Here is a 14,276-nt window from a genome sequence, read left to right as displayed (position 1 = left end):
TTCACTCTCCAGATGGCCACAATGGCCAAGGCTGAGCCAGGCTGAAGTTAGGAGCCTGAAGCTTCATCTGGGTCCCCTACATGAGTGGCAGGGGCCCAAGCACTTGGGCCATCTTCCATTGCTTTTCCAGGCACATGAGCAGGGAGCTGGATGAGAAGTGGAACAGCTGGGACACAAGCTGGAGCCCATATGAGATGCTGGCGCTGTGGGTGGAGGTTTTACCCACTATGCCACAGTGCCAGCATGGCACCTACAGAAGCATTTAGTTAGCTCAGTGTGCAGACTTTGTCCCTGTCATTGGTTTTAGGGGCGAGGAAAAGAGTAACAAAAGGTTATCTGAACTGAGTCTATGGCTCTGATGGGTTATTAGCTCTGCCCCAAATTCTGTCATGTACTTCTAAGAGTTCTGGGTGTACGAATTTCAGGGAAAATCTGGCAAAATTAGCACAGAATATTGAACCAGTTTTAAGGGTGAAAGCAAGCCCCTCATTCCCTATCAGCATCTTTTTTTTTTTCTTTTTTTAAAGATTTATTTAAAAGGCAGAGATACAGGTAGAGAAGGGGAGAGAAAGATTGAGATATCTTCCATCCCCTAGTTCACTCCCCAAAAGGCCACAACAGCTGGAGCTGGGCCGGTCTGAAGCCAGGAGCCAGGAGCTTCATCCAGTTCTCCCACATAGGAGCAGGGGCCCAAGGACTTGGGGCACCTTCCACTGCTTTCCCAGGCCACAGCAGAGAGCTGGATTGAAACTGGAGCAGCTGGGACTTGAACCAGCGCCCAAATGGGATGCTGGCACCGCAGGCAAAAGCTTAACCTTCTACACCACAGCGGCCCCCTCCCCCTGCCAGCATCTCTAAGTGACAGAGATGAAAACAATGAAACACCTAGCTTTACAGAGTTCAAGGAGGTGGCACAGCATTAATGAATCCAGTACTAGGGGGCCAGCGCTGTGGCACAGTAGGCTAAGCCTCCGCCTGCGGTGCTGGCATCCCACATGGACACTGGTTTGAGTCCTGGCTGCTCCACTTCTGATCTAGCTCCCCACTAATGCCCTGGGAAAGCAGCAGTGGTCAGGTCCCTGCACTGGTGTGGGAGACCTGGAAGAAGCTCCTGGCTTCGGATTGGTCTAGCTCCAGCCTTTGCAGCCATTTGGGGGGTGAACAAGCGGATAGAAGACCTCTCTGTCTCTCCCTCTGTCTGTAACTCTGCCTCTCAAATAAATAAATAAATCTTTAAAAAAAAAGAAAGAAAGAAAAGTAAAGCTATGATTTGAGAGGCTGTATTGGGGCCAGTGCTGTGGCGTAGTAGGTTTAGCCTCTGCCTGTGGTACCAGCGTCCCACTGGAGGGTCCGTTCAAGTCCCAGCTGCTTCACTTCTGACCCAGCTTGCCGCTAATGTGCCTGGGAAAGCAGTGGAGGATGACCCAAGTCCTTGGGCCTCTGCATCCACATGGGAGGCCAGTAAGAATCTCCTGGCTGTTGGCTTCACATTGGCCCAGTTCCAGCCGCTGCAGTCATTTGGGGAGTGAACCAGCGGATAGTAGATCTTTTTCTCTGTCTCCCTCTCTCTGTAACTCTGCCTCTCAAATAAATAAATAAATAAAAATTAAAAAAAAAAAAAAAGGCTGTATCTTAGAGATAGTATTCTCAGAGCTTAGTCCAGTGACTAGCACGTGTAGGGAGCCCTTCAAAGAGGTAATGAAAAATGCATGAGAAAACTATGCAGTTTCAGAAATGTCGTACTAAAATAAATTTATCTTTTAGTTCCATTTTTCCACCAACTCTTTGAAGTACCCTCTTGAATGCATGAATGAATATATAAATGAAGGCATGTAGTTGAATAAGTCTAGTAGGAAAACGGCTCTCTCAAGAAAGGCTCATGAGGGCCGGCGCCGCGGCTCACTAGGCTAATCCTCCGCCTAGCGGCGCCGGCACACCGGGTTCTAGTCCCGGTCGGGGCGCCGGATTCTGTCCCGGTTGCCCCTCTTCCAGGCCAGCTCTCTGCTGTGGCCAGGGAGTGCAGTGGAGGATGGCCCAGGTGCTTGGGCCCTGCACCCCATGGGAGACCAGGAAAAGCACCTGGCTCCTGGCTCCTGCCATCGGATCAGTGCGGTGCGCCGGCCGCAGCGCACCGGCCGCGGCGGCCATTGGAGGGTGAACCAACGGCAAAGGAAGACCTTTCTCTCTGTCTCTCTCTCTCACTGTCCACTCTGCCTGTCAAAAAAAAAAAAAAAAAGAAAAAGAAAAGAAAAAAGAAAGGCTCATGAGAATGTATCCCAGAATCAGTTCTCCAGGGAGCTGAGATGCAGTGCCATGTCCCTGTCCTCAAGAAACCCCTCCCTCTCACCTCTTCTGGATCCTCCTTGCTTTCTGTTGAAGTCTGATGAAATCAGTATCAAGCAGCACAGTTTCACCTCAAGCTTAGCATCCTAAACCCAATGTGACCTAAACAGAACTCTCAGCCCAGGAAAAACGCTTTGCCTGCATTCTTTCCCCCTCATGCCCTGCACTTAAACCCCCTGGCATGGCCTGTGGTTCTACTTCCAAAACACATCCTGAATTTACCCATTCCCTATTTCCTTACCCCTTTGCCCTTGTCCAAAGCATGTAACAGAATCTAGCTTATCTCCCTGCTTTCTCTGGTTCCCTCTGTCCCACCCTCTTTCAATCTATTCTCCCACTAGGAAACAGAATACTTTCTCCAAAATTCCAATCAAATCACATCACTCCTTTTCTAAAACGTCACAAAGCTTCCCATGACGCCTAGAAAAAGACCCAAACTCCTTACCTTGATCTGCAGAGCCCTCTAACTGGACTCCCCACCCCTGCTCCCCCCATCCCACTGCTTACTCTCCCCTGCCCCAGCCATATTGGCTTTTCATGTCTTTTAAAATGCCAAACTCCTTCCTAAGTGTGTTTTGGCCCAGCATTCCCTGAGCATTCTACCAAAGGTTTACTTGACATTTTTTCTTTCTTGTTTTATTCTCAGCTCAATATCACCTTCCACCTTCTCAAAGCCCTTTCCAGATTACCACAGCTAAAACAGCACCCTTCCCATAAATGTTTATCCATGTCACTCTATTTTCCTTCTTAATTTCTGTGACCTGAAATTATCTTGCTTATTTGTTTACTTGCTCATGAGAGCAGGACCTTGTTTATCTTGTTCATCACTATATCCTCTGGCCTCAGAAAAGTGAGAACAGTGCCTGACCCACAGCAGACCTCAGTAATAAATATTAGTCAAGGGGCTGTGATGTGGCAGGTAAAGCCTCTGCCTGTAGTGCCAGCATCCCATATGGTATCTGGTTGTGTCCCAGTTAGTTGCTCCACTTCTGATCTAGCTCCTTGCTAATGTGCCTAGAAAAGCAACGGGAGATTGTCCAAGTTTTTGGGTCCCCAGAAGAAGCTCCTTGCTTCTTGCTTCAGATGGGCCCAGCTCCAGCCATTGTGACCATCTGGGGAGTGAACCAGCAGATGGGAGACCTTCTTCTTTGTCTTTTATCTGTCTATAACTCTACCTCTCTTATAAATACATAAAATCGGGCCAGCGCCGCAGCTCACTAGGCTAATCCTCCGCCTTGCGGCGCCGGCACACCGGATTCTAGTCCCCGTCGGGGTGCCGGATTCTGTCCCAGTTGCCCCTCTTCCAGGCCAGCTCTCTGCTGTGGCCAGGGAGTGCAGTGCAGGATGGCCCAAGTGCTTGGGCCCTGCACCCCATGGGAGACCAGGAGAAGCACCTGGCTCCTGCCTTCGGATCAGCGCAGTGCACCGGCCACGGCGGCCATTGGAGGGTGAACCAACGGCAAAGGAAGACCTTTCTCTCTGTCTCTCTCTCTCACTGTCCACTCTGCCTGTCCAAAATAAATAAATAAATAAATACATAAAATCTTAAAAAAAAAAAAATACTAGCCAATGGGGCCAGCACTGTGGCGTATCAGGTAAAGCCGCCACCTGCAGTGCCGGCATCCCATATGGGTGCCAGTTCAAGTCCTGGCTGCTCCACTTCCGATCCCGCTCTATGCTATGGCTTAGGAAAGCAGTAGAAGATGGCTCAAGTCCTTGGGCCCTGCACCCACGTGGGAGACCCAGAAGAAGCTCCTGGCTCCTGGATTCGGATTAGTGCAGCTCCAGCGGCTGTGGCAAATTGGGGAGTGAACCAGCGGATGGAAGACCTCTTTCTCTCTCTCTCTCTGCCTCTGCTTCTGTGTAACTCTTTCAAATAAATAAATCATTAAAAAAATTAGACAAGTACAGAGTGAACCACATATTGTTGACTGCTATACTCAAATGCATTCTTTTACTGGCAAATTTATCTCAAAGGAAAAGCAAGGTAATTATCCTACACATACACATGTATACACATACATGAATGTACTCATTTATATATGAATCTTACAGCTGACCTAGTCCTAAGCTTTCAGAGACAAATGAATGGGTAGCCAAACTGTTCTTATTTTTTTATATAACTAAATTTTTTAAGGATTTATTTATTCATTTGAAAGGCAGTTACAGAGAGGCAGAGGCAGAGGCAGAGAGAGAGAGAGAGAGAGACAGACAGAGGTCTTCCATTCGCTGGTTCACTCCCCAAATACCCACAACAGCCAGAGCTGTGCCAATATGAAGCCAGGATCCAGGAGCTTCTTCCAGGTTTCCCACATGGGTGCAGGGGCCCAAGGACTTGGGCCATCTTCTACTGCTTTCCCAGGCGATAGCAGAGAGCTGGATGGGAAGTAGAGCAGCCAGGACTCGAACCGGCAATTATGTGGGATGCTAGCACTGCAGGCGGCAGCTTTACCCACTACGCCATAACACTGGCCCCTAAACTATCCTTTGTACTAAATTTTACAACTGGTCCTGACTATATGCAGGATAAGGACTCCATCTTAATTCTGTATTTCTTAAAATGACAAATATATATATCAACAATGCTTAATTATGACATGCATGTCCTTTTGCAACAGGGTTCAAAGGGTTATAAATACACAAAGATTCTCTGATGAGAAACCACAGCCAATAAAGTTTTCTGGCACACAATAACAGCTTAATAAATTTTCATTAAATGAATGACATTTTAAGGTTTTCTAACTGTGCAATGTTGAAGAAATATTCTCTGGTTTCAAATGAGCTGACATCTTTGAAGTGTCAAAAGTAAAATCAGTTCTTACAAGAAAATAAAGGAGAAAACGGAAGTTTTTATTAGGGAAACAGTCAATTTATTATATTCCCAATAAGGTCTTTTTCTTCTATAATGGGGACAAACCATTTTACAACACTTTAAAATAACATAACTTAGCTTTTAGTATTCTCAAAAAGGAAAGGTTTCTTTGAGAATTTAGGAAAAAAATATTTTAGAAGGAATAATTACAGGCAATTAATTTTTCAATTTTATAGAGTAACAGGCTCATCTACCAGGTGTACACTATCCAGCATGTTCCATTGTAAGGAGTCTATCAAGTACCAGCCAACAAAGAACTTACATTTCAAGATGGAGGTGGGAAATGTTTATAAGTAGGAAAAAAAAGCAACCTAAAGGATAAATCACATGTCATTTTAACAAGGTGATTTACATAATTAGGTACAAATTATTGACTCTATGCTGATTAAGGTCCTAGCAGACAGTTGATGCAGCTGTCTCTCAAGCTCAAACTGCACTCATCTCCCTCTGCAGAGAAATATCACAAGGAACTGGGCCTGTTTAACTCGGGAAAGAACCACCTCAATATTGCACATTTCCTTTTTACAAATAAGAGTTAAGTTTGGGCCATCTTGCTTCTGAATCTCTCCATTTTTGTTGGGAGAAGGCTGACCATTTCTTTACTAAGTTCTAACTCAACTTCTATCTCCTGGGCAGCCTCAGGGTGCTTTTCACAGTAATCAACGATAAATTTGTAATGTTCTAATGATGTTGCCAAATTTTCTAGCTCTTTCTTGGGATCTGCAGTGATGATTTTGCCATAGAGACGGGCAACTCGAAACTTAGCCAACATGGCAGGGCGGAGAACATCTTCCCCTATGTGCTCAGGGAAAACTTTATTTGGGTCTCTCAGGGAGTCTAAGAAGAGCTGGTAGTATTTCAAGGCTGACTTATTAAGATTATTTATTTTTTTTACAATGTGTGAGTCAGGATCCCTTAGCTTGTCGGCAATGGCAACCTTCAAATCCATCATATCATAGTAAGCATGTGCAATTTCAAACTGAATCTGTCTATTGACCAACAGATAATACTGTGGATTCAGGTCAACAATTAGGGGCTCTAACATGGCTATTCTGCGTTTATGCATCTTGCACCGTCTCTCTAGGTCAGTTTCAAAGAATGCAAGCACCTTAAACAGAGCACTGTGGTCTTGGACAACCTCAATATGGTCAGTGACATAACCATCAATCTGAAAGAATTCTTTTGCCTCAAAGACATACTGCTGCCCTGTTAAGAAAAGTTCTCTGGCCTCTTCAAAATCTAAAGGTCTCAGATAGCTCACTTTTTCTTCCACTGCAGAGATGGCGTCACACAGCTCACCGGTTCCAAACTGCACAGCTTTCTTCCGAATGCTTTCTTCCTCATCTAGTTCTTTTTTCCTTAAAGCTCTGAGTTCACACTGTTTATCAAGATCAAGCTCTCCTATGTTGTCCTGAGAGAAAAACATAAATTACGGTTAAGTAGACTACTCATCTCGTGCTGTCAAATAACACAAAAGCAAACTTTAGAGTCAAGGAAATTCTTACTTCCCAGCATGGTAAAGGAAGACATTATCGTAAATACTTCCTAAAATGCCTTTCTTTCTTCCAATTACTTCTTTTCTTCCAAAAAATGTGGAAAAAGTATTTAAATAAAAAATAAATAAACCTCTTATAAATTACTTTTCCTCTCTGGGGAACTCAAACTCATTTATAATGAGTCCTCAGAGTACATCTGAAAGCACTCTGAGTGGCCAGTGTTGTGGCACGGCAACTTACGCTGTTCTCATATTGTGTGCCAGTTCAAGTCCTGGGTGCTCCACTTTTGATCCAGCCTGGGAAAGCATCAGAATATGGTTCAAGTACTTGGACCCCTGGCACCCTTGTGGGAGATCTGGATGGAGTTCCTAGCTCCTGATTTTGAACTGGGCCAGTCCTGGCCATTGCAGCCACTTGGAGAGTGAACCAGCAAATAGATGATCTTTTTCTCTCTCTCTCTTATCCCTCCCTCTATATATATTTCAAATAAATTAATAAATTTAAAAAATCTTTTAAAAAATCTGTCAGCGCAATACTCTAATGGAATGCTTCAGGAGTTTGCCATCTTTGTATGAGACAACTGCTCATTGTCTCTGTTATCAGTCTAATTTTACTACAGGTGCTGCCAGAGTGAGTGCTGTACAGTCTTCAAAGCTTGAATTAAATAAGTCTTTCAGAAAAATACAGATGATCAAAAGATGAAGTTAAGGTTTAAAAAGTCAACGTAAGGGAAATTTGAGTAATTTCACAGCATGGCAAATGTCTAAGTTTATCACATGATGAAGTTCTAGTTCCAATCTGGAAACATCAACTAAATGAAGGCTAAGGGTTCAATCATAATGCATTTCACTTGACACCATTTCTATGCAGGCCCTGAGCCTCTAAAGCTCATTTACTTGCTTGTTTCCTGGCTGCTTGTCTATTTACATGCTCTCCAGGCCTCTTTCTCAAACTAGCTCCCTATTTTGCTCCAATGGCCCCTGCAGCCCCCATCTCCTCAGTCTCCCATGCCTGATCAGAAGAAAGCTGGCAGCTCTTCCTGGCTCCAACTTCTCTAGACATAAAACCCTGTAGTCCTTTCTCCTAATTCCTTCCTTTCCCTAACACCTCTCACCTTTACTTTCTACTTCTAAAATGAGCTCATCTTTTCAAGACCTATGCTACTAGAGTTTTGAGATTTCTTTTGTTTACCAGCTTCATAAAGTTTTATGTTATTTACTGTTAAAATTATTACAGTTTATGTTGAAATCCTTACTTAATGTATACTAAGCTGATCTTCTGTATATTAAGATAATCGAAAATGAATCTTGATGTGAATGGAAGGGGAGAGGGAGTGGGAAAGGGGAGGGCTGTGGGTGGGAGGGACGGTATGGGGGGGAAGCCATTGTAATCCATAAATCGTACTTTGGAAATTTATATTCATTAAATAAAAGTTAAAAAAAATTATTACAGTTTATACATGCAAATTGAAAAGCAAAAGCACAATAACTCCCTCAGGAAATTCTTATTTATTTTCCTCCTTAGTCATTAGGAACTAGGACTAAATACAGACTAGTAATAACAATGCTAATGATGATGGTAGTTAACATGTCCTGAGGATTTAGTATGTACCAGGTAGTTTTCTGACACCTTTATACATACTGATTTAGCTCTTGTAACAGCATTAGGTACTGTGATCTCTGCCTCAACAATGAGGAAACAGAGGCACAGAAAGTGCCAAGAACCCACACAGGTATGATGCAGCAGACCTGGGATTCACACGTAAAGTGTTTCTAGGGTTCATGTTTGCCACTGCAATCAGTGCTGCTCAACATCTGAACTGTTACATAAGCTATGTCCTAAAAGTCTCTTTTCAGGGCCAGTGTTGTGCTGTAGCAGGTAAAGTGGCTGTCAATGACACTGGCATTCCATATGGGCACTGGTTCATGTCCCAGCAGCTCCACTCCCAATCCAGCTCCCTGCTAACAGTCTACAAAAAGCAGAAGATGGCCCAAGTGTTTGGGTCCTGTCACCCATGTGGGAGACACACATGGATACCCAGGCTCCTGGCTTCAGCCTGACCCAGCACTGGTCATTGTAGCCATCTGGGGAGTGAACCAGAGGATGAAAGACCTCTTTCCCTGTCTCTCCGTTTCTCTCTGTAATTCTTTCAAAAAAAAATTTAAAAAATTCTATCCTTTTGTATTTTATCAAATCCATATAATATAATGCTGCGAAGTATATAAAGATCGGTGAGAATTAGCTCCTGACCTCAAGTTGGCTTATATTATAAAAGGAAATAAAGGAGTAAGAACACAAAGTGGGAAAAAAACAAAAGAGAATTTCAATGACTTATGAAAGAGCAGAGAAGTTCTATGGAGTTTCAGGGAGGGGATAAAGAACTTTGACTCAATTATTATATATTGAGAACCTATTATGCCGAGTGATAATGACATGAATGCAATACAGAGCCTCCTCTCAAAGCTTATATTTTAGCCAAAAGAAAGTCTTCAAGGAAGAGGTGCTATTTAACATAGGCCTTCAATGAGTAAGATATTTAAAAGGTAGAGATGAGGAAGGCAAGAAATAAATTTTATGAGTACATTCTCCATGACTTTCATAATAAATACACAGTGAGCCCGGTGAGCACAAGCCCACTGTAAGCTTTTATTTACATCTTGCTCATTTAAGAAAGAAAAAGAACAGGATCAGCATTGTGGCGTAACGTGTTAAGCCTCTACCTGAAATGCCAGCACCGATGGGTGCTGGTTTGCATTCTGGCTGCTCCATGTCCAATCCAGCTCCCTGCTGGTGTGCCTGGAAAAGCAGCAGAAGATGGCCCAAGTGCTTGGGCCCCGCACCCATGTGGGAGACCCAGATGCAGCTCCTCAATCTTGGCTTCGGCCTGGCCCAGATCTGGCCACTGCAGCCATTTGGGTAGTGAACCAGCAGATGGAATTCTCTCTTGCTCTCTCCCTCTCTTTCTCTGTAACTTGCCCGTCAAAAAAAAAAAAAATCTTAAAAGAAAGAAAGAAAAACATCTTTCTTTTTTTTCCCCCCAGATGGCCATAACAGCCAGAGCTGTGCTGATCTGAAGCCAGGAGCCAGGAGATTCCTCTGGGCCTCCCATATGGGTACAGAGGCAAAGGACCTGGGCCATCTTCTACTGCTTTCCCAGGCCACAGCAGAGAGATGGATCGGAAGTGGAACAGCCAGGACTCAAACCAGCATCCATATGGGATGCTGGCACTGCAGACAGTGGCTCCACCTGCTGTACCACAATGCCAGCCCCAAAAAACACATCTTTCAACTGCATTACCTGCATGGAGAGCTGAGCATTCTGCATGAGAGTCAAACAGTACTTGATCCAGCATCTTGCTATTTCCCCTTTTCTTTGATGATAAAGTTCTGGCACATCTCCTTCAGCTTCGGGAGCTAAAATCACACAAAAGTACTACTGATATTAATAGGGACAGCTGTAATTTTCATGTGTCCTCTGTTGTTTCTAAAGTTATTTTTACTTTTATACTTACTTATTTTCACTTTTATTTGAAAGGCAGAATAAGAGAGAGAGAGAATGAGAGAGAATTTTTCATCTGCTGGTTTACCCCTACTCCTCTCCTGCCCCAATGCCCACAACATCCAGGACTGAACCAGGATGAAGCTAGGAGACCAAAATCTTCCACATGGGTCTTCTACATGGGTGGCTGGGACTCAATTACTTGAGCCATCATCTACTGCCTTCCAGGATGCACATTAGCAGGAAGTTAGATCGGAAGTGGAGGCAAGACTCAGTTCTAGGTACTGCAATATAGGATGTGGGCATCCCAAGCTACAGCTTAACCTACTGTACCACAGCCTCCACCATCAGCTTCATTTTCAAGTACGGTATTATATACAACTAAATAGATACTCCATACTTGAACCACTCTTCTAATACTGAGAGGTCATTATTTCTTTTTTTAAAAAAAATCTATTCGAAAGGCAGAGCAACAGAAAGAGAGGGAAAGATATCAGTATCTTCCATCTGTTGGTGCACTATCTAAATGGCTGCAAAAGGGATAGGCTGAAGCCAGGAGCAAGGAGCTCCATCCTGGCCTCCCACATAGGTGGCAGTAGTCCAAGCACTTGGGCTACCTTGCACTTCCTCCCCAGACACACTAGCAGGGAGCTGGATTGGAAGCAGAGCAGTTGGGACTTGAACTGGCACTCTTGTACAGGATGCTGGTGTCATACACAGTGGCTTAACCCACTGTGCCACAAAGTTGGCCCCCTCATTATTTCTAATTCTTTACTATTACCAACGACTACAAACTCAAAGATCTTTGTGCATAAATCTGTCTGGACTTTGATTAGATCCTGAGGATGGATTTCTAGCAGTGAATTTACTGAGTCAAATAGTTTCCACAACTTTAAATGTCCTTATCATACTGCCAAGTTATTTTCAACTAAGACTCAAACCAACTATGAGGATACTCAATAAAAGCATTTTGAAAAAACTGAACATTGTCACTTTCTTCAGCTATTTTGAAGAGTAAAAACAAAGGATATCTCACTGGTGGTTTAGTTTTAATTAATTTTTGAGACAAAAGCCTTTTGGGTTTTAACCAATCTACAATTAATTCAAAGCTATTTAATTTGGTAATGTACATTCCTTTAACTCTTCAGAGCAGGTTAAAGTCCCGGCCTACAGTACTGACATCCCATACACGCACTGGTTTGAGTCCAGCTTCTGATCCAGCTCTCTGCTATGGTCTCAGAAAGCAGTAGAAGATGGCCCAAGTCCTTGGGCCCAGGCACCCACATGGGAGACCTAGAAGAAGCTCCTGGCTCCTGGCTTCAGATCAGCCCAGCTCCAGCCGTTGTGGCCATTTGGGGAGTGAACCAGCGGGTGGAAGACCTATATCTTTCTTTGCCTCTGCCTCTCTATAACTCTGCCTTTCGAATAAATAAACCTCTTTTAAAAAAAAAAGATAATATTTTATACACATCACTTAAACATGTCATATTCCAACTAAAAACATATAATCTGGGGAGCCAGCACTGTGGCACAGTGTGTTAAGCTACAATCTGCAATGCCAGCATACCATTACCACAGTTCTAGTTCAAATCCCAGCACTTCCACTTCAGATTCAATTTCCTGCTAATGGACCTGTGAAGGCAGTAGATGATGGCCCAGTTACTTGGGTCTCTGACACCCACATGGGAGACCAAGATGGAATTCCTGGCTTCTGAGTTCACCCTTGTCCAGCCCTACATGTTGCAGCCATTTCAGGAGTGAAAGAGCGGATGGAAGATCTCTCTGTCTTGGTCTCTCTGAGGCTCTGACTTTCAAATAAATTAATTAATAAATATTTAAAAAATGTACAGTCTGCATCTTAGCACAGGAAAATAATAGGCAAACTCCAACTGATAGAAATTATACAAAGTAAGGCCGGCGCCGCGGCTCAATAGGCTAATCCTCCACCTAGCGGCTCCGGCACACAGGGTTCTAGTCCCGGTCGGGGCGCCGGATTTTTTCCCGGTTGCTCCTCTTCCAGGCCAGCTCTCTGCTGTGGCCCAGGAAGGCAGTGGAGGATGGCCCAAGTGCTTGGGCCCTGCACCCCATGGGAGACCAGGAGAAGCACCTGACTCCTGCCTTCAGATCAGTGCGGTGCGCCAGCAGCAGCGCGCCCGCCATGGCAGCCATTGGAGGGTGAACCAACGGCAAAGGAAGACCTTTCTCTCCGTCTCTCTCTCTCACTGTCCACTCTGCCTGTCAAAAAAAAAAAAAAAAGAAAGAAATTATACAAAGTAATTGGCCTAAATGGTGTGTGGATGAAAGATAAAGACAGGCTGAGGAAGTATTCCAGATGAAAGACTAAAAATGCAGACCGGCGCTGTGGCCCACTTGGTTAATCCTCCGCCTGCAGCACCAGCATCCCATATGGGTGCCAGGTTCTAGTTCCGGTTGCTCCTCTTCCAGTCCAGCTCTCTGCTGTGGCCCGGGAGGACAGTGGAGGATGGCCCAGGTGCTTGGGCCCTGCACCCGCATGGGAGACCAGGAGGAAGCTCCTGGCTCCTGGCTTCGGATCGGTGCAGCGTGCCGGCCATAGCAGCCATTTGGGGGGTGAACCAACAGAAGGAAGACCTTTCTGTCTCTCTCTCCCACTGTCTACAACTCTACCTGTCAAATAAATTAAAAAAAAAAAAAGACTAAAAATACAATATGCAAAAACCCATATTGGGGCTGGTGCTGTGACGTAGTGGGTGAAGCACTGCCTGCAGTGCTGGCATCCCATGTGGGTGCTGGTTTGAGTCCTGGCTGCTCCACTTCTGATCCAGCTCTCTGCTGTGGCCTGGGAAAGCAGTGGAAGATGGCCCAAGTCCTTGGGCCCCTGCACCGGTGTGGGAGACTCAGAAGAAGCTCCTGGTTCCTGGCTCCGGATTGACGCAGCTCCAGCCGTTGCGGCCATCTGGGGAGTGAACCAGTAGATGGAAGATCTTTCTCTCTCCCTCTTTCTGCCTCTGCCTCTCTGTAGCTCTGCCTTTCAAATAAATAAATAAATCTTAAAAAAAAAAAAAAAAAAAAGGAAGGCTGAGGAACTATTCCAGATGAAACACTTTAAAAATGCAATATGCAATCTTGAAAACCCAGTACTAGAAAAAATAGCTATAAAAGATATTATAGGGACAACTAACAAAATAAAAACACACACTGAATAAAAAGAATTGTATAAGGGACCATGCTGTGGTATAGCATGTAAAGCTGCTGCCTGAAGTGCTGGCATCCCATACGGGCACCAGTTCAAGTCCCGGCTGCCCTACTTCTGATCCAGCTCTCTACTACGGCCTGGAAAAGCAGTAGAAGATGGCCCAAGTGCTTGGGCGCCAGGCTTCTGGCTTTGGCCTGACCCAGCTCTGGCCGTTGTGGCCATTTGGGGAGTCAATCAGTGGATGGAAGACCTCTCCCTCTCTCTCTGCCTTTATGTAACTCTGCCTTTCAAAAAAATTAAATAAATAAAAAATTTTTAAAAAAAGAACTGTATCAACGTTACATTTCCTGAGTTGTAAACTGTTTTATGATTATGAAAGAAGATATTCTTGGGGTCGGCATTGTGGCATAGTAGGTAAAGCCGCCACCTGCAGTGGCATCATCCCATAGGGGTGCCAGTTCAAGTCCCAGCTGCTCTACTTCCAATACAGCTCTCTGCTATGGCCTGGGAAAGTAGTAGAAGGTGGCCAAAGTGCTTGAGCCCCTGCACCTGCATGGTAGCCCCACAGGAAGCTCCTGGCTCCTGGCTTTGGATCGGCACAGCTTCACCTGTTGCAGGCATTTGGGGAGTGAACCAGTGGATGGGAGATTCTCTCTCTTTATGCCTCTGCCTCTCTATAACTCTTCCTTTCAAATAAATAAATATGGAAGATGGGATGGTTGCGGGTGGGAGGGAGGTTATGGGGAGAAAAGCCGCTATAATCCAAAAGTTGTACTTTGGAAATTTATACTTATTAAATAAAAGTTGGAAAAAAAAAAGCTTGAAAAAAAATAAATAAATCTTTAAAAAATATTCTTGTTCATATGAAATACACAGTGAAGTACTGAGGAC

General features: G+C 44.6%; 1 protein-coding gene across 10 annotated transcripts in view; it reads right to left on the bottom strand.

Annotated features, from left to right (window-relative positions):
• Nucleotides 1-5,190: 5,190 nt before the first annotated feature.
• The window catches only part of KIFBP (kinesin family binding protein), a 29,562-nt gene continuing 20,476 nt past the window's right edge, over nucleotides 5,191-14,276 (bottom strand). For 2 of the 10 annotated variants that reach the window (XR_016222230.1, XR_016222231.1), the window contains exons 6-7: nucleotides 10,010-13,238; nucleotides 5,191-6,626 (exon numbers count right to left, since the gene is read on the bottom strand). Coding sequence is in view for 7 of the 10 variants with exons in the window: in XM_089314985.1 (XP_089171111.1) it covers nucleotides 5,751-6,626; nucleotides 10,010-10,144 (1,011 nt within the window). In the remaining 3 variants the exon portion in view is untranslated. Of the gene's footprint in view, nucleotides 6,627-10,009; nucleotides 13,239-14,276 lie in introns of those variants that run through there. The other 8 variants (XR_016222232.1, XM_089314985.1, XM_008270032.5 and 5 more) reach the window with 5 other exon arrangements.

Source organism: Oryctolagus cuniculus, chromosome 15 (assembly GCF_051225735.1).
Source record: "Oryctolagus cuniculus isolate XC-2025 breed Fujian yellow rabbit chromosome 15, ASM5122573v1, whole genome shotgun sequence".
NCBI classification, from domain to species: domain Eukaryota; kingdom Metazoa; phylum Chordata; class Mammalia; order Lagomorpha; family Leporidae; genus Oryctolagus; species Oryctolagus cuniculus.
The sequence above is the reverse complement of the archived record's forward strand: the minus strand, read 5'-3'. Positions and strand labels throughout refer to the sequence as shown.